Raw genomic sequence first — 19,856 nt, 5'->3', positions numbered from 1 at the left:
AGCGCGCGCGCGCGGGGCCGGCGGGAGGGGGAGGGACGGGAGGGCCTGTGGCGGGCGGAGGGACGAGGGAGCCACCCAGCAGCCCGAGTCGCCCCGAGCGCGAGACCCTTGAGACGGCCGCTGATTGGCTGACGGCGGCGCAGGTGGTGGGCGCGCGGGAGACGGGGCGGCTTCTCTCCTGCTCCCCCCCCTGCAACGATTCCTCCCCCCTCCCTCCCTCCGCCGGCAGCCGTTATTTCGCGCGCACGCGCACAATACCGCTGTCGTTGCTGAGCGGGAGAACAGGGGCGCGCGCGCCGGGGGTGCGGAGGGGGCGGAGCTAAGCCCGGCGCGCGCCCGCCTAACGGTCGGTCGGCGCCCCGGCTTTCGCGTCAGCTTTTTGTTTCCTTTCGGCCGCCGTCTTTTCCCCTCCCCATTCCAGAGGTTTATTTACAATCCGGCGCTGGGTCGCGGCTCCCCGAAGATGGCGCCCGGAGGTTGCCCGCGGAGCTCGTGGCGCACCCCCAGGGCGACTGGAGTCCCCAGCCCCGCCCTCAGTCCCAAAAACCAGGCGGAAGCACCAGAGTAACAACTGTATTTACACAACACTCGGTTATACACGGATTGAAGAGGGGAGGGGCGGCGACGGCGGTCAGCAGGGGCCGCAGCGCTGGCCGGCGGCGAGGCCCAGGATGTTGGCCTGCAAGACACGGGGCGGGGGCGTGAGCGCCGGGCGCGGGCGCCGGCCGGCCGGGGCGGGCGGGCGGGCGGGCACCGCACCTTGAGGAACGACTCCATCTGCTTCCCGGAGATGCCTTCCACGCGCTCCAGGTCCTCCACCTGCGGACGGCAGCGTGGGCGGGGGCCGCGGGCGCGGGGGGCCGCCCGCCCGTCCCCGGCCCCGCCCTACCTGGCTGAAGGGGCCGTGGAGCTCCCTCCAGCCCACGATGAGCTGGGCCTTCTTCTGCCCGATGCGCTGCAGGCCGCGCAGATCCCGGGCCGAGCCTGCGTTGAGCAGATCCAGGATTTTCTGGCGGCCGCGGGCCAGCAGCTCGGGGCTGATCTGCAGCTCCCAGCCGTCCTCCGCCTTCTCCTCGGGCTCCGAGGCATCCAGGGGCTCGGGCTGCAGGGCCGGGGAGGGGAGTGAGTGGCGGAGGCGGCCGCGAGGCGCTCTGCACGGGAGCCCAGCAGCAGCTGCCTCCCGCCCTCCTTCGTTCCCCCTCCTGCCGAGTGTCTCCCCCAAAATCCTTCCCTCTGGCCACTCTGGGCGCATTCTCATTTTACCAACTTGTCTAACCTTCCTCGGGGACCGTGAAGATCAAATGAATTTGTTCAGCACAAATCTGTCCCCCACTCAAAAAGGAAGCAGCCCCTAGCACAGTGTCATCTGGGGTCTGGGGGAGGCTTGTGTTCTGTCCACGCGTGCACCTGCGTGGTGCTCGGGTCTCCTTTCTCTAAGTGTGCTCTTGAGTTTGCAGGGGGCAGGAGCCAGGCCCCGCACGGCCCCGAGCAGCTGTGAGCGGAGGTCAGGCGGTGGACCGGCCTGAGGTGCCATCACTTGGGCGGGGCCAGCCAGCCAGGTCGCCTCACCACCTCCGCCCTCAGCAGCTGCAGGTGTGGCCTGAGGCTCCAGCTCTTCTCACCTTTCTCTTCCGGCCTCTCTTCTTCAGAACGTGGATTTCCGTGTTTGGGGAGGCTGCCTGCTCCTGAACTGAAAGCAGGAATTGTGAACTGGACGGAGGGCAGACTCACTTCCCTCCACCCTCGGTGAACCTTTTGCTGTGTTTCCTCAGGCGCTTCCTTCCCCTGGATTTCAGCGTGCTCTCGGCTGGTCCTGCACTGTCCCGAGTCAGGCACAGGGCAGAGCAGCTGGCCCTCCCCCTCCCTGGGGGCTTCCATGCAGGAGGATGTGTGTGACAGGAACAGCCACTCCTGACACCTGCCCCTGCCCCGTGGGATTTCCGTTATGTGGGCCATCGGAGCCCCTGGAGCCAAACTTACTCAGTTGCAGGGGCATCACCACAGCCTTTTTCAGGGGCTTTGCGACCGTGCCAGTGCGGCGGGGAAGGGGACGGAGCAGGGTGGGGGAGTAATTCTCTTTCTCCTTGGGGTCCACAGCCTCCTGGGCCTGCACTTTCGCCTCCAGTTCTTTCTGCTTCATCTTAAGCCTCTGTTGGAAAAGATCAGGTAGAGCTACGCCCCAGACCTACCCCGAAGGGCAGCAGGTCAGCGGGGTGGGGGTGGGGGAGTGTGCAGAGCTCTGAAGCCCGCAGAGCAAGGGGCTAGCGCTTATGAGACCACTATTCAGGCAGAGTCCTCACCAAAAGGCAGAGAGCTCAGCAACCGCAGTAGCGAACGTTTCTTCCTCTACCTGGGATTCTTTCCTCTAGCCTCCTCACATCTGTCTCCATTACCTTGAAAGCTCAGCCACGGTCAGGCCATTAAAGCAGAACATTCCAGCACATTCCAGTACTGAGTGCAAACTGGACTCTAGCCCAGCCTGAGTGGAGCCCCGTCTGAAGACCAGGCCAGGAGGAATCCTAGCGCCCACATTCCCCAACACTGACCTTGATTTCCAAGTCCTTCTCTTCCACTGTCTTCATAAGCACCATCCTCTCTCGCCTTGGGGTGCTCAGCAGAGGGGTCCCCTGGCTCCCCTGGGAGCCCAGCAGACGGTCCAAGCTCAGGAGGCGCTCCAGCATGGCGGGGTCCATGCTGCTCAGCTTCTGCAGGGGGCTGAGAGACCAAGGCTACTCCCCACCCAGTCCCGCAGCAGCAGTCCCCTTCTCGCCATCCTTCCGTGTGGGGCTAACTGGCAGGGCAGCCCTGAGCGAGTCTGCCAGGTCAGGTGCCCTCTCGGGGGTGCCAGGCGGCCCGAGTGCCGGCTTTTAGGGAATCTAGGACTTTGCCCTGCGCCACAGGCACTCACTGTCTAATGAGGAAACTAAGAGACCAGGAGAAGGTGACAGCGGGATTGAGGGCCTGTCCATTTGAGCAGTCAGAGAAGTCACAGAGGAGGTCATCTCCAGCAGGGCTTTGAAAGCCACTGAAGACCCTGTGGGCGGGGGCAAAGGCCTGTCCAAACAGGGTCTGGACACCTGCACAGGGCAGTGTCCACCGTCCATCCCTCTGCCTGGCTCTTCTCCCAGCTCCTCACTACTTCAGTCACTGTGAGGCCCCGTGTGCCTGTGCACCATCTTCCCTACACTGTGGGCTGGCTCCTCCGTCCTGCCGTTCATACACAAGCGCCTTAGATCAGAAGGTATGTGGGCAAACAGGCCACTGCTTCCCGGCTTCCACAAAACACACAGCTCCTTCTCCATCCTCTCTGTGCTCTCTGCCTGGCCTCAGATCCAGTCGTCTCTTGGTATTTGGGGGCAGTGGTCCCAGAACCCCCAAGGATCCGCAAATCCAAAGGTCATCAGGTCCCTTCTATAAACTGGTACAGCATTCGCCTATCACTTACACGTATCCTCCCATATACTTTAAGTCATCGCTGGCTGGCTCGAACAGCCAGGACAATGGAAATGCTGTGCAAAGAGCTGCTACACTGTGTGTTCAGGGAGTGATGATAAGAAGTCTGCGTGTGCAATACAGACACAGTGTTTTTCCCTCAAGTATCTTCCATCTGGGGGTGCAGAACTCACGGATGTTCCCATCTTACTTCCCCAGAACCTGGTTTGATTTGCCCATGTCTGAGGTCCGCCCGCCGTGCACAATGCAGACGTGCGTGTGAGCTTCTCTGCCTGTGCCTGCAGCGGAGGGAAGAGCTGACAGCTGACTTGGCGAAGACAAGGCGAGAGACGCTTCTCCCCCAACTCTGATAGCCCCTGTTGAGCAGTCTTAGGACTTAACACTTCAGGGAAGTTTTATCTGAGTTCGGGGTAGAACCCTGCAGCTGGCTGCTGGGAGTCAGAGGCCCAAGTGGCCAGCCATAGAAGGCAAGACCACTGACCAGGTGACATACTGGGTCACCAGAGGCAATCAGAACTGGGGAGCGGGCTACACACTCAGAGGGGCTGGATTGAGAGGCTTTGCTTAGACAGCTAGGACAGCACCCAGCTCCTCAGAGTCCAGCCCCTCACGTGGCCCAAGTGCTCTCCAGGAGCCGTCTGTCTTCCTCTGCTCTTTTGCTTTGCACTCAAACCCTGGACCTGAAAGATCAGATCCAGGGCACTGCCTGGACTGGAAGGCAAAGTGCTCATCCTGCAGACAGCTGCCCCCAGCCGCCGAAGGCCCAGAGGGGTTGGAGAACGGAAAGGGAAGGGGCTGGGAGCCCGGGGGAGAGGCCGCCTTCAGGCAGCAGCAGACTGTCTCAGCACTGCAGTGCGCTCCAGAGCCGGCTTTGGGCCGAGTTCATCAGGAAAGAAACAAGCGCACAGCCGTCCCTGCCCGGGGCTCTGACAGGCTAAACACAGTGCTGCCCTGCACTGGCCCAGACACGGCCGAAGGGAAGCTGCCGGGGCCTCACCGCTCACCTGAGTTTCTGGGAGGCAGAGGCCGGAGCTGCTGTGGGCTCAGGGCTTTCGAGTTCATCTTCTTCAGGGCCCCGGGCTCTCTTGGCCTCTGAGGGGCCTAGCAGTTCTTTCTGAGACAGTTTAACAGGTGCCAAGGCTGGGAAGAGATGGAGGGTGCAGTGAGAGGGAAGGCAGGTGGCCAGCCTCCAGCACACCTGCAGCCATCCACCCTGCCTCCCCCGGCCTCACCGTGAAGCTGCAGGCTCTCGTTGGTGAAAGGCCGGTTGATGATTTCCTTGGACCTGGCCGCAAAGTTGAGTGCGGAGACCGTGTCTAGGTAGAAGCGTCTTTCGGGGGCAATGTTGGCAATGAGGATGCTGTGGGCTGAGCCACCCAGGGAGTCCTGAGGGATGGGGTTTGGGCAGAGTGGGCAGGTCAGTTTCCCTGTTCCCTAACCCCAGTAGGCCTGGGAGCCCCATCTGCCTTGAGGTGTACGGGCCTGACCTGCAACAGGCGAGTGAGCTTGCTGTCCCGGTAGGGCACACGAGGAAGGCCCTGGTTCAGTGCATCGACCACCTTGCCCAGGACGAAGAGAGAGGTATTGATGGCTCCGCTCTCTTTGAGCCGAAGGCCCTGGTTGCCCGTGCGCCGGTTGTCCTCTGAGCCAGCCAAGTCAATCAGGTAGAGTTTTCCCTCTCGCTGGCGAAACGGGGCCAGGCGCTCCCGCTGCTCCACCTGGGGCAAGAGCAGGGGCCCAGGCTTAGCTCAGGCTGCCCAGGCTGCCCAGGCCCTCGCCCTGGTCAGCGGGCCTCACCTTGACCAGCAGCACGGCGTGACTGCGCGAGGAGCGCTGGTTCAGCCGGGTGGCTCCTACCGTCCGATTTCGACTGGCTGGCAGGAAGTGCTGCTCAAAGTCAGCAAAGCTAGTGATGGGCTTCTGCGTGAGGCCCGGAATCAGGATGTTTCCCCGGCAGTCTTCTCGGATCACCAAGTCCCCGGATGCAGGGTCTAGGAGGTCCAATACCTGTCGAAGCACTGCGGGTTGAGGGCCTGGTTCTCCACACACAGGCCGCGCTCTGCCTGGGACGCAGGGCTGTCCCATCGGCTACCTAACCTTACCCATTTGCTGGAGCGCAACTTGATGTTCTAGAACTGAGTCGTCTTGACCCTCCTGTCTCTCCCTCCCCAGCCAGAAGGGGGCCTCACCTTTTCCTGGTATATCTCTAAGTAGGACATGGTGACAGAGAGGGCCCAGGGCCGGCCCTCGGCTCCCTCCTCCCTCGTGAGCTGCAGGAGGTCCATGAGAGCCCGGGGGATCACTCCAGGCTGCTCCGGGCTGCCCAGCATTGTGTGTGTCTTTCCTGGGGAAGAGCGGAGAAAGCTGTGAGGGCCGCGCTCTCCACCTCCCCGCCCCTTGCCGACCTGTAGCGTCCGCGTCTGGCCCCTCACCTGCCCCAGTGGGCCCATAGGCGAGCACGCTGGCATTCTGCCCTTCCAGCAGGTGCCTCAGGATGGGCTGCACAGAACCTGCGTAGACGTCCTGCTGAGAGCTCCGGTCCCCATAGAAAGCATCAAACCTGGAGGCGGAAAGGAAGGAATCAGCCGGGGTTCCAGGCCCACCCTCACCTGGGGGATACCGGCCCCAGAGTTAATGGAAAGCCTCCATCGCTTGTGTGGAACGATGACCTTAATGAGCACCCCCGGAACACCTGCTCCGGCCCAGGCCCTGTTCTGGTGTTAGGGATACAGAGATGCATCGGATGGCCCTGCTCGTGGGAGTTTTGCAGTCTGCGGGGAATGGTAGATAACCTAGACTTTGCTGGGACTCGGGAAACAAAGATGAGAGCGCACTGGGAGGAGTAACCCATTCTGCTTGCAGAAGGAGGACTTCGCCACCAGACAAGAGAAAGAAATTCTAAGTATTAAGAGCAGCACAGAGACAAGACGTGCTGTGAAAGGCCAGGGCTGGCCAGCCTGGCCGCCCACGGCGGCATCTACAGACGGCGGGATCTGCACAGCGTGGTGGGACACCTCTAGCCCATCCACGGCACTCTGCGGAGAAGCTGTGGCTCAGGCCGTGGCAGGGAGTTTAGTATGTGGTGGGGGAGATGAGGCTGGGAAGAAACTGAAGGCCAACTGTCAAAGGCCTAGCACAAAGCTGGCAACCTTTTTCTGGAAAGAGCCAAACAGGAAATATCCTGGGCTCCGTGGGCCGTGTGGTTCCCTTCACAACTCCTCAGCCTTGCCACGGCGGCTGGAAAGCAGCCACGGACGCTGCGTAAATACGTGATAAAACTTGAGAGAGACTGCTGCTCAGATCTGACCCGCAGACTGTGGTTCCCCAACCCCCAGTCTAGGAGAGCAGGCCAAGGAGTTTGAGCTTTAAATCCCTCACAGGACTTTAAAGTGGCTGCCCTGTGAGTACTGTCCGCAGACCCCGGCGCCTCTGACCCCACCCAGCAGCAGCCCGAGCCGCCTACCTGCCCTGTGCTTCCCACCCCTTCCCACCTGTCGCCGCCCCACTCGCGGCTCCCCGCCCCTCCCATGCTGCCATCTCCCCCGCCCCCCACCCCAGCGTCTGACGCAGCCTCTGCTCCCCCCCCCCCCCGCAGTGGCCCACACAGGACCCACGGCAGCAGGCCCAGGAACACCTCCCGAGTGAACAAACGGTGCGCGGCTCACAGCTGGGGTGAGGAGGCAGGTGGGAATGCGAGCCGCCGAGCGGCCAGAACCTTACTGGTATTTCAGAGTCTCCTGGTAGTTCCTCCAGTTGGCAACCTCGAGGGAGCAGCTGTCTATGCCCCGGACGCAAGGGGGCTCACTCGCTGTCGCTGCTCCATCCACGAAGGGACGCAGGCGCACAGCCACCCTTACGCGGGCTGGAGGTGGGCGGCGGCCAGCCCCAATCTTGCTCAGCCGACAGCGACCAGCTCCTGGCGGAGAGAGGTGAGGTTTTTGTTTTGTTTTGACAGGTAGAGTTATAGACAGTGAGAGACAGAGGGACAGAGAGAAAGGTCTTCCTTCCGTGGGTTCACCCCCCAAATGGCCGCCACGGCTGGCGCTGTGCCGATCTGAAGCCAGGAGCCAGGTGCCAGTTCCTGGTCTCCCATGCGGGTACAGGAGGAGAGAGGTAAGTTTTAGGCACGAAGATTGGTGGTCACAGCTCACTATAGGGAGAGTCCTTTCCACCGTGTTGCGCCGTGGGCTGTCCCAGGTCCTCCTTGCCCTACAGGGAGGGCCAGTGGGGTGGCCAGCGGCTCCTCAGGCTGTAATGAATACACAAATAATAACCTGAAGGTCCAGCGGATTTAGCTTCAGTCCCTGGGGTGAGGCCTGAGACTTTGCTTTTTTTTTTTTTTTAAAGGCAGAGTTAGAGAGAAAGAGAGAGAGAGAGAAAGATCTCCCATCTGCTGATTCATTCTCCAAATGGCTGCAATGGCTGGGGCCAAGCCAGGCCATCTTCTGCTGCTTTTCCAGGAAACTGGATTGGAAGTGGAGCAGCTGGGATGCCGGCATTGCAGGCAGCATCTTAACCTGTTTATGCCACAATGCTGGCCCCGAGAGCTTGCATTTCTAACAAGCTCCTCCGTGCAGCTGCTGGGCATGGTTTGAACTGCAAGGTGAGCAGAGTTGCTCTAAGGACTAAATGTGCTGATAGCCAACCCCACCTAAAACCAGACAATGAACTAATTCTCTGTGCCTCTATTTCTAACCTGGGTTTAAAATATACGGATGTACACACACACACACACACATTCTCTGCCTATTAATGATAGTTTTCTCCTGATGGAGGATTACATGGGTGTATTTTGGTTTTGTTACACATTTCGTGATGCTCTAATGTTTGCACTTTTACAAACCGCTAACACTGGATGTCTTTGCTCAGAAGGGACTAGGTTGAGTGAGGAGCAGCCCCCCGATCCCTTGCTGTCCCAGCTCAGTCTGCAAAAGGCCCTGACAAGAAATTCTTCTCTTGTAAGCTTTCCTCTTAGTTTGCTTCTGATGATTAATCTAAGTCGCTGGGGAGGAGGGGGCGGGCATTTGGTGTAGCAGCGGGTAAGACCCCACGTGGGACGCCTGCATCCCGTTATCAGAGTCCCTGAGTTTGAGCTCTGCTTCCAGCTTCCCGCTAGTGTGCACCCTGGGAGGTGGCAGGTGCCACCCTCGTGGGAGATCTGGATTGAGTTCCGGGCTTCAGCTCCATCCCAGCCATTGCAGGCCTTTTGGGGAGTGAACCAGTGGATGGAAAAATCTCTGTCTGCTAACTGTCTCTCTACTCTTGAAAGAAATACAAATAAGTAAATATCTTTAGAAAACACAACAAAGATAAAACTTCTTAAAAAGTCCCTATTTTTGTGAGGATTAAGTGAACTGAAAAAAAATTTTTTTTTTTTTAGGTTTATTTATTCATTTGAGAGGCAGAGTTACAGAGAGAGGGAGAGACAGAGAGGTTGGACTTCCACCCACTGGTTCACTCCCCAAATGGCTGCAATGAACGGAGCTGGGCCAATCCGAAACCAGGAGCCAGGAATGTCTTCTGGTCTCTCACACGGGTGCAGCAGCCCAAGCACTTGAGCCATCTTCCACTGTTGCCAGGCTATTAGCAGAGAGCGGGATCAGAAGAGGAGCAGCCAGGACACGAACTGGTGCCCATATGGGACACCAGTGCCACAAGCGGAGGCTTAACCCACTACACCATTGTTTTACTGCGGAGGACAGCACACTGTAACTTGCTGGATTCCAACCTAGATCCCTTCACCTGCAAAATCCGCTCTTAATGAGGATGCCCTATTGCCTTCTTACTGTGTGCCAACCGGGGAAGCCCTTGGCAGCTCCGACTTCCTCCTCCTCGCTGGGATAGCTGCTGCTTGTGGGGAGCCATGGCCTCAGAGAAGACAAATGCTGCTTTGCCATATGAGGCCACCACACAAGGCGAGGCAAAAAGGACGACCAATTACCTCTAGAGAGCATCTGAGGGGCCGGCGTTGTGGTACAATGGGTTAAGCCACTGCCTGCAACACCGGCATCCGCCTGCTGGCTGCTCTGCTTCCAATCCAGCTCCTTGCTAATGTGCTTGGGAAAACAGCAGCGGATGCCCGAGTGCCTGGGCCCCCACCTCCAGGAAGGACACCTGGATGGAGCTCCTGGCTCCTGGCTTTGGCTTGCCCAGCACTGGCTGTTGCAGTCATCTGGGGAGCACACCAGCAGCTGAGAAGACCGTCTCTCTCTCTCTCTCACTCTGACTGCCTTTGTAATAAAAAAAGTCACTAAATCTCCCATTGTCAGACAGGTACAGGTGCCGCCTCTGCCTTGCTTTCCCAGGGTGTTAGAGAACATAGGAAGATGGCAGACACAGGGGCCAGTGTGTGGCACAGCGGGTTAAGCTGCCAGCATCCCATGTGAGTGCCAGTTCGAGTCCCCAGCTTCCGATCCAGCTCCCTGCTAGTGCGTCTAGGAAAGGGGCAGAATGTAGCCCAAGTTCTCGGGCCCTGCCGCCGACACTGAAGACCCAGATGAGGTTCCTGGCTCCTGGCTTTGGCTGGACCCTGCACTAGTTGTTGACGCTATTTGGGGAGTGAACCAGTGGATGGAAGATCTCTCTCTAACTCCACCTTAGTTTCCTTACCTATAAAATAGGAATAAAAGACTATTGGGTTGTTCACTGAGGAATAATGAAGGTAACCCATATAAAGTGCTTAGAACAGCATCCTGGACTTGGCAAAAGCTCACTGTAATGTGCATCCACCATTTTCCAGATGACGGCATCAGCTAACTTGCCATGGCCAAGCTAATGTGAGCACCTCAAATGAAGGCCCAACTCCAAAGTCCCTTCACGAAGGCCCAGGTGTTCTCGGCCCCTTTGTCTTTGTGTCCCCATGAACCTGGACTCAGAGACCCAGTCCCCCTAGCAGCCGCATGACCTTGGAGAGGTTACTTTTACTTAACTGCTGCAAGCTCAGCCTCTTTATAAAAAATAACAATTGCTGGCCTCATAAAGTGGATTCAAAGTACCAGTGAGGAAACAGTATTTAACACAGAGCCTTGCAGGAAGTGCCCGTGCCTGTGAACTGCCGTTGTTCCTACGGCCTTCCTCCAGTTCCTCACTCCCCAGCCTTGCAGCCTGACCGTCCTCACGGTCAGGGTCACCAGCGACTCCCTGCCGCCGGACCCAGTGCACACTCAGTCCCGACCCCGGGGCCCACACTCTGGGGGGGCAGATTCTCCCTTCGTTCCCATGCGCCCCGCCTGTCCCGGTGTCTCCCCAGTTCCTGCCGTCTTCATGTTCTTTCCTGGGCTCCTTCTATCCTCTTTCCAGGCCATGGCTTCTCGACCGTGGCGCCGCTGACATCTCGGGCGCGGCCATTCTGCGCCGCGGGGCTGCCTGTGCTGTAGCTCCTGAGCACGCTCCCACCAGACCCAGCAGCAGCCCCGCCCCCAGCTGTGACAGAGAAAGCTGCCCGATAAAGGACAGAAGTGCGGCCCGCAGGGACCTCTCAGATGGCCTTCACTGGCACGGTCACTGCTCTGGACGTCAGTCGCCATCCTAAGCCGCGTGGTGCTGCCCCCGCCCTCGCACCAGAGCTCTCTGCGCAGGTGCCTCACTCTGCCTGTCCTCACCTCTGTACCTCACCATCCGCCTCCGCTCCCCACCGTGAGGGAGCCATGCCGACCCCAAAGCTGAGTCTTTGACTCCACCCCCTACTTCCCCTCAGCCAACCCCAGAGTTCACCTCGCGGCTGAGCCCACCTCTCTCCGTCCCCAGCTCATCACCGCCACAGCAGCCTCCAGCCTCACTCCTCGCCTCGCCGGTCATTCTCTCTCCACACCCCTCCCTGCACTGTGGGCCCAGGAAAGCCCTTCAGTTCCTGAGTTCGCTCACAACCTCGGGGCCTTTATACCTGCCATTCTGTCTCCCCGGAACGTCGTCTTCACTGCTGCTTCCACTCGGCTCCCCAGGACGTTGGGGTCGATGAGCATTATGCTTCAATAAGAAGCCACAAAACACCACCAGCGCTTGCAGACATTCCTACCCCACCCCGCTGTCAGGTGCCGCCATAGCTCTCCGGCTCCTCCAAGCAGGCACTCAGGACACCGCTCCTCACTGCCGGCGTGCCGTCCTCTCCCTCTAACTGGGAACTCTGGGAGAGCAAGCTTGACCCTGGCTCACCTCTTGTTCCCCAATGCCTGGCACCAGGTAGGCACTCTGGGGGGTTGGGGGGGGGGTCGGCTGCACTAAGATTTGGGCAGTGAACCAACGTAATCACCTGGCGTTCAGCATGAGTGCGGCTCACGTTCTTAGTGCCCCCGCACTCACAGTCCACGCGCCGAAGGAAAGGGAGGCGCGCAAGCTGCTCCCAGTACAAGAACATCCCTTTCGTCATCAGAAGCAGCTCTGGGCTTGGGTGAGGCTGTCCTTGGCTGCTGCTTCTAACTTGTCCCTCTCCCCGGTTCCCAAGTCTCCTTCAGCCTACTGTTACTGAAGAGGACGCTCAGTCAACACAGCATCGTGGGTCTCCCTTCATGTCACAAACTAGAGAATACTGTGCGTTCTTCCCAGCCAAGGCCTGGCAAACTCCTATCCAACCTCTGAAACCCACTGGAATCATCACTTGCTTAATGCAATCCTCCCAGAACCCCAAGGGCTCACCTCAGATCCCACACACTCCATAGCAGTTGATCCCGCGATCTCTGTGCCTGTGGACTGACTACCGAACCAGACTGTGCGCTGGAAGGGACGAGTCACCCCAGCATTTTCAACGTCTGCTGTGTGACAGAGCGGGTCTTGGAGGGGGAGGGGAGGTTGTGCACAAGCAGGAATAGCATACACTTGGACATAGAGGTTAAGAGCCTTGGGGGCTGGTGCTGTGGCATAGCAGGTAAGGCTGCCGCCTGCAATGCTGGCATCCCATATGGGCACCGGTTCGAGTCCTGGCTGCTCCACTTCCAATTTGGTTCTCCACTGTGGCCTGGGAAAGCAGTAGAGGTCCTTGGGCCCCTTCACCTGCGTGGGAGACCCGGAAGAAGCTCCTGGCTCCTGGCTTCAGATCAGCTCAGCTCCAGCCATTGTGGCCATTTGGGAAGTGACCCAACGAATGGAAGACCTCTCTCTCTCTCTCTCTCTCTCTGGTTCTTTCAAATAAATAAAATAAATCTTAAAAAAATAAAAGGTTAAGAGCGGAGCTTCTAGAATCAAAATGCCTGAGGGTGAATTTGGGCCCCTGCATTTACTGGTGGCGTCTCCCCGTGTGTCCCCTTTCCCTCGTGTCTAAAACAGGGACAGTAACAGCAATGGCCTCCCGGCACTGTGTGCCCAGGAATGGTTTGTCACCATAAAATGCCTGGAGCTGCGCCTGGCACCAAGCAAGGGCTCACGAGGTGTGCGGCATCCTCCCACACGTCTTTGTTTCCCCAGGGGCCTAACAGCGAGGGACTGAGAAATAAATGAGTAGAGCGCCCACCCGGCCACGACCACTGCCCAGGGCTCCGTCTACGGGAACAGGGGAGATGTGCAGGTAACCGAATCCTTGCATCCAAGGTTCCGAGCGTCCTAACTTGCCTTTTCAACCCCAAAACAGCTTTCACTTCCACGGCTCCGAGAGAACCCAGACAGTCCCTTGCTCCCCTACTCTGGGATCGCTGCGAACCCCAAGCTGTCAACTCCCACGCAGCCGCGGCTGGACCTCGCCAGAGACCTCCCCGCATCCAAACACCGCCTCACACCCACAGCCCTTCCCCTCGCCCGACCCCAGCTTCCTGTCCCCGCGGCTGGTGTGAGTCGCTTTCTCCCGATCACTCCAGTAACCTCCAAAAACGGAGCACCGGTCCCCATTTCACTGAAGCTCCAAAGGGAGGAGGGCGGAGGGCTCCCACCGAGCGCTGGGAGCGGGCCAGGCCTCCGCCTCCTGACCCGAGCGCAGAGCAGGAAAGAGCGAGGCGGCCGGCCAAGTCGCCACCCGCACACTCCCGCGTCCCCTTCTCCCCGGCACCCCGCGCAGCCACGACGACTCCGAAGCGCTACCGCGCGGGACTCCAGGTTTCAGTGGCCGACCTCGTCCAGGGCCGGCCTGCCGTACCTGAGGTCGCCGCCGCCATCCCGCGCCGCCTCTGCCGCGCCGAGGCCCCCGCGTCCATTCCACTCCCTCCCTCGGCCCGCCTCTCCCGTTCGAATTCTCCGGTGCCCCGCCCATCGCCTCGGCTCCACCAATCACAGCTTCTCTCCGCCGGAAGCCCCTGCTCGGACTCGCTCCTCTGCCGCCCTCTGGACCTCGCTTCCGGGTCCCTCGGGAAAAAGCGTCCCCTGATGGAGGGCGCATGCGCGCGCCCGTTAGCCGCGCAGCCGTTGACGTCGGAACAAAACCGGGCGCTCGGGCGTCGCGTCCTGTGGTAGCTGGGGACAGCTGTCGTTCGCCGCGGGTCTGAGGGTTCCTTTCATCTTCCGGCATTGGCGTGCCCCGGCTCTTCGCCGTAAGTGTTCCCTCTGAGCTACGAATTGTGCGAATCAAGCCGATTCGTCTAAAAGGCCCCGGCGCTGCAAGCGGTTTTCCTGAGGGGAGCTTATACGAATAAGGAAGCTGTTGGCTGGACGCGGCGTGCTCCAAGCGACCGGTGTAGTGATGCTGGCCCTCGGCCTCGGTTGTGTGCGGGGCGGGGGTCGTCTGTGGATCGGGGCCTGGGTGCTGTCAGCGGTGGGTCCGCGCTCCCCTCCTGCAGAGCCCGAGGCCACCGTGTGCTGTCGCCTTGTGTTTGTTGCATGTCCGAGGTGACACCGGCCCGGACACTGGAGGACACTCGGCTCAGCGACCCGTTACGTAAAGATCGCGAGTGGCTTTTTTTGTGGTCAGGATCGGATGGGGATCCGATCGGATCACTACACAGGAGAGGCCGGTCTTCGTGATGACAGACGGGGCGCCTCCCAACGCAGGAGCCCCGGAGATCCCCCCACGAAACTGCTGGCCCGGGGCCAGGTCGTCCCTGGCTAATGGTGCCCCCAAGCAGCTCAAAAGTCCATATGGTGACTCATCTCTGTTTCAAAGACCCTAAAAGCGCCTGATGCTCTCCAAAGCGGTCTGTGAGGTTTTTACTCATATTCCAGGGAGAGGTGCAATCCCGGTGCATGCTGGACTGGGCCACACCCTACTACAAGGGCAGTTACCTGCGCAGACGGCCCAGGAAGCATCCAAAGGTCACCTTTGGCTTAAGTTGTTTATTTTTTTAAAGTGATCACCACTGAATTTTTTGTTGTTCTTTTGAAGATTTATTTATCTGTTTATTTGAAAGTCTGAGAGAATTCTTCCATTGCTGGTTCACTCCCCAGATGGCTGCCACGGCCAGGGTTGGGTCAAGCCAAAGCCAGGAGCTTCTTCCAGGTCTCCCACGTGCTTGGCGGGGGCCCAAGGGCTTAGGCCATCTTCCACTGCTTTCTCCAGGCCATAGCAGAGAGCTGGATTGGAAGTGGAGCAACCAGGACAGGAACCAGTGCCCAAATGGGATGCCGGCATCGCAGGTGGCAGCTATACACTCTATACCACAATGCTGGCCCCTCCATTTATTTCTAAAAAAGATTTATTTGACAGAGTGAGAGAGAGAGAGAGCTCTTTCATCTGCTGGTTCACTCCCCAGATGGCAGCAAGGGTTGGAGCCAAGCCAGGCGGCAGCCTGGAGCCTGGGACTCCATCCAGGTTTTCCACGAGGGTGGCAGAGGCCCAAGCGTTGGGCCTTTTTCCTCTTTCCCAGGCACTCTAGAGGGGAGCACTCTGATATGGGATGCAGGCTGCAGCTTAACGTGCTACTCCACAACAGTGGCTGCACTGCTTCATTTTAATTCTAAGATAGGCAGCACTTCATTTTCATATGCAGATATGTGACACTGGCATTTCATATGAACCCTGGTTTGAGGCCCAGCTGTTCGACTTCGGATCCAGCTCCTTGATAATCTGCCTGGGAAAGCAGCAACAGATGGCCTGGGTACTTGACCCCCTGGCACTGACATGGGAGACCCAGATGTAATTCCAGGCTCCTGGCTTTGACCTGACCCTGGCTGTTTTGGCCATTTGAGGAGTGAGCCAGCAGATGTAAGATCTCTCTGTCTTTCTGTGTCTCTCTCTAATTCTACCTTTCATATAAATAAATATTTTTAAAAATTACTAAGATATCTGCTCCAGGAGGAGCTAAAGCCTTTTTTTTTTAAAAAAAGATGTATTTATTTATTTGAAAGGCAGAGTTACAGAGAGGCAGAGGCAGAGAGAGAGAGGTTGTCCATCTGATGGTGCACTTCCCAGATGGCTGCAACAGCTGGAACTGGGCCAATCCGAAGCCAGGAGCTTCTTCCAGGTCTCCCACATGGGTGCAAGGGCCCAAGCACTTGGGCCATCTTTTACTGCTTTCCCAGGCCACAGCAGAGAGCTGGGTCGGAAGTGGAGCAGCCTAGACTTGAACCAGTGCCCATATGGGATGCCGGTGCTGCAGGCAGTGGCTCTATCCGTTACACCACAGCACTGGCGCCTTAAGCCTTCTTACCATCATGTGCAACCTGTGTGGGGACATTTTTTTTTTTTTTTTTTTTTGACAGGCAGAGTTAGAGAAAGACAGAGAAAAAGGTCTTCCTTCCGTTGGTTCACCCCCCAAATGGCTGCTACGGCTGGCACGCTGCGCTGATCTGAAGCCAAGAGCCAGGTGTTTCCTCCTGGTCTCCCATGCGAGTGCAGGGCCCAAGCACTTGGGCCATCCTCCACTGCCTTCCCAGACCACAGCAGAGAACTGGACTGGAAGAGGAGCAACTGGAACAGAACCGGCGCCCCAACCGGGAATAGAACCCAGGGTGCCGGCGCCGCAGGCAGAGGATTAGCCTAGTGAGCCACAGCGCTGGCCGGGAACATGTTCTAAACTGGGGCAGCACGAGCTTGTGCCTGCCCTTACATGTGATGGTGGGAACTTTCCCTCCAACAGATTGATTTTCCCTAAAAAGAAAAAATGAACATTTACTCCTGCTCTTGGAGTCAGGGCTTTGTGAATGAATCCTTGTGCTCTCTTGATTTGCTGCAAATAAATTACTTTGTGAGACAGCTTCTCTGACACTTTTTTTTTTTTTTTTTTTAAGAGAGAGACAGAGAGAAAGGTCTTCCCTCTGTCGGGTCATCCCTCAAATGGCCGCCATGGCTGGCGCTGCGCTGATCCAAAGCCAGGATCCAGGTGCTTCCTCCCAGTCTCCCTTGCGGGTGCAGGAGCCCAAGCACCTGGGCCATCCTCCACTGCCTTCCCGGGCCACAGCAGAGAGCTGGCCTGGAAGAGGAGCAACCAGGACTAGAACCTGGCGCCCGTATGGGATACCGGCGCTGCAGGCGGAGGATTAACCAAGTGAGCTACGGTGCTGGCCCCCTGGCACATTTCTTAGTACTCCTCAGGAAGTGGACTCAAAACTTTGGGTGAATACCCCAAGGACTTGATTTCAGTTTTATAGACAGAGAAGAGCTGGCCAGCACCGTGCCGCACTAGGCTAATCCTCCGCCTGCGGTGCCAGCACCCCAGGTTCTAGTCCCGGTCGGGGCACTGGATTATGTCCTGGTTGCTATTCTTCCAGTCCAGCTCTCTGCTGTGGCCCGGGAGTGCAGTGGAGGATGGCCCAAGTCCTTGGGTCCCTGCGCCTGCGTGGGAGACCAGGAGGAAGCACCCGGCTCCTGGCTTTGGATCGTGGCAGCCATTAGGGGAATGAACCAACAGAAGGAAGACCTTTCTCTCTGTTTCTCTCTCACTGTCTAGCTCTGCATGTCAAAATAAATAAATAAATAGAGAAGAGCTGAAGAAAGCAGAAACAAAAAACACACTGGGGGGCCGTCAGGGGCTGGTGCTGTGGCATGGTGGGTAAAGCTGCCGCCTGCGGTGTGAGCATCCCATGTGGGTACCGGTTCGAGACCCGGCTGCTCCACTTCCGATCCAGCTCTCTGCTGTGGGGTGGGAAAGCAGTAGAAGATGGCCCAGGTCCTTGGGCCCCTGTACCCACTTTGGAGACCCGGAAGAAGCTCCTGGCTCCTGGCTCACAATGGCCAGAGCTGTGCCAATCAGGAGCCAGGAGCTTTTTCTGGGTCTCCCACGTGGGCCATTCTCCACTGCTTTCCCAGGTCATAACAGGGAGCTTGATCAGAAGTGGAGCAGCCGGGACTCACCTGGTGCCCATATGGGGTGCCGGCACTGCAAGGCTTTACCCACTATACCACAGCGCCAGCCTCTTAGGTTCCCATTCTGTAAGGGACTTCATTATGATGCTAATTGAAATTGGCCTTTTGGGGTCTTCATCCACCTCCTGGTTTCTTAAAGACCAGTTTTAGTTTGGTGATGATGAGTGACCCTGTTTTGATTTTCAGTCTGGTCTCGGGACCCTGCATGGGACCTTAGTCCAAAACACTGGCCTTCTGTGATTTAACACAGTAAACACCTTTATGTATGTGTATGTATATCTCTTGCTAGACTCTGTACAGCTGTAGCTTTATTTAACCAAACAAGTAAGAGTTCAGCATTCCCTCAAGTTCTATTGTCACTGCCGCCCATGCAGAGTAACCTGTAACTACACTCATGTTAGTCTTCTTCCCGCCTTTCTCACTCTGCAGTTACCTTCCTCGGTCTCCTCTGAGACATGTTGCAGTCATTATCTCCTCTTTCCAGAATCTTCAGCTTCCTCATCCTCTCCATCACATTAACATTCTCCTCTCTCTTCTATCTAAAAAAAAAAAAAGTTCTTCCTCACAGCCCCCACAGCTATGACATACCAGCTTATTTTTGTCCTTCTAGAGACAAACTTCTAGAAATAGTCAGCCTGCGCCGCTGTGTGTCCTCACCTCCCATTCATTCCTTAGCAAATTGCAGCCTGCTTCAGCCACTTCCTGCAGGCCACTGAAGCTGTGCTTGTCAAGATCATGAATGACCTCCTCATGGCCTCCATGGAAGAAACTGAGATCAAACCTTTTCTCGATTTCTCCTGGCCTTAGCCACTCCCTGGAATTTCTCTTGCCTTCTCTTTGCCTCCCATACTACTCCATTCTCTAGTTCTTTTTTCCTTATTTATTTATTTGAAATGCAGAGAGAAGGAGAGAGATCTTCCAGCCATTGGTTCACTCCCCAGATGCCTACAACAGCCAGGGCTGGGCCAGCATAAAGCCAGCAGCCAGGAACTCCATCCAAGATGGGTAGCAGGAACTCAGTCACTCGAGCCATTATCAGCAGCAGGAAGCTGGACCAGAAGTGTAGCCAGGACTCCAGTGGGCACGCCAGTGTGGGATGCAGCGTGGTGCCTTAACCTGCTGTGCCACAACATTAACCTCCATTCTATAGTTCTGTAACTGCCTCCTCTTTGTACCAACCAACACTGGTGTTTCCCAATTCGCTTACTGCTGCCTTTCTCATTTTCTATACCTGTTGCTTTCCTGAATGGCTTCTTCCACACCCAGCACATGAACTTCACTGTAGCACTTGAACTTCACTATTTATGTGCTGATGACCTCTGAGTCAGCTGTATTCCCAAACCCTGTCCTTTGTAACCCCGGGGTGAACCTGAAGGGCATTATGCTAAGGGAAATCAGGCACAAGAGACAAATACATACCACATCCCACTTACGTGTAGAATGTAAGAAATACCAACTGAGAATTTGAGAGCAGGGTGGCCATCAGCAGGGGCCAGAGTAATGACACAGTGGGCTAAGTCGCTTCCATATCAGAGTGTTGATCTGAGTCCCAGCTGCTCCAGTTCTGATCCAGCTTCCTGCTGATGCACCTGGGCCTAAGTGCTTGTGTCCCTGCTACCCACGTGGGAGGCCTAGATGAGATTCTAGGCTCCTGACTATAGCCTGGACCAGCCCCAGCAATTGCAGCTGTATGGGATGTAAATCAGTGGTTGGAAGATCTCTCTCTGTCTCTCCCTCTCTCTGTCATTCTGCCTTTCAAATAAATAATCTTTACAAAAAAAAAAAGTGATAGTCATCAGAGGCTTGGCAGAATACTGGATGGAGAGAGGCAAGATGTTGATCAGAGCATACAAAGTTCAGATGAAAGGAATAAGCAGCCTTTAGCGATCTGTTGCATGGAATGGTGACTATCATCAGAACTGCTGAAAGTAGATCTTAAATGTTTTCACCACAAATGAGTATGTAAGGAAATGGCTTTGTTATCAGCCTGATTTAATTATTCAATGTTAACACATGAGAACATGACTCTGTGCTGGGCTAAGGGAGGGCTGGGGAGAGAATTCATGGCCTTGGTTTTTTTTTTTTTTTTCCTTAGGCATTTTGGAATTGGCAATGCTGGTTGTATAAACCTTACAAATATACTAAAAATCACTTGCACACTTGAAAAGGATAAGATCTATGATATTTATAGGTCAAAAAGAATTACAATGGCAAAATATTCTGTTATGGAATTTGTGGTGGAATGAGA

General features: G+C 56.9%; 1 protein-coding gene across 1 annotated transcript; it reads right to left on the bottom strand.

The window, feature by feature from the left end:
• Positions 1-563: 563 nt before the first annotated feature.
• KIF22 (kinesin family member 22) lies at positions 564-13,580 on the bottom strand. The gene is made up of 14 exons (XM_062179608.1): positions 13,511-13,580; positions 7,174-7,369; positions 5,886-6,013; positions 5,643-5,797; positions 5,251-5,460; positions 4,941-5,171; positions 4,686-4,839; positions 4,458-4,593; positions 2,547-2,715; positions 1,981-2,149; positions 1,623-1,690; positions 890-1,102; positions 760-819; positions 564-679 (listed from the first exon to the last, which is right to left on the bottom strand). Exons 1-14 carry the CDS (start codon positions 13,566-13,568, stop codon positions 632-634), a joined length of 1,995 nt encoding a protein of 664 aa, XP_062035592.1. The 5' UTR covers positions 13,569-13,580; the 3' UTR covers positions 564-631.
• Between the last annotated feature and the right edge of the window lie 6,276 nt (positions 13,581-19,856).

This window comes from Lepus europaeus, chromosome 21 (genome assembly GCF_033115175.1).
Source record: "Lepus europaeus isolate LE1 chromosome 21, mLepTim1.pri, whole genome shotgun sequence".
In the NCBI taxonomy this organism is placed as follows: domain Eukaryota; kingdom Metazoa; phylum Chordata; class Mammalia; order Lagomorpha; family Leporidae; genus Lepus; species Lepus europaeus.
Note: the sequence above shows the minus strand (reverse complement) of the source record. Positions and strands in the feature narration are given on the sequence as shown.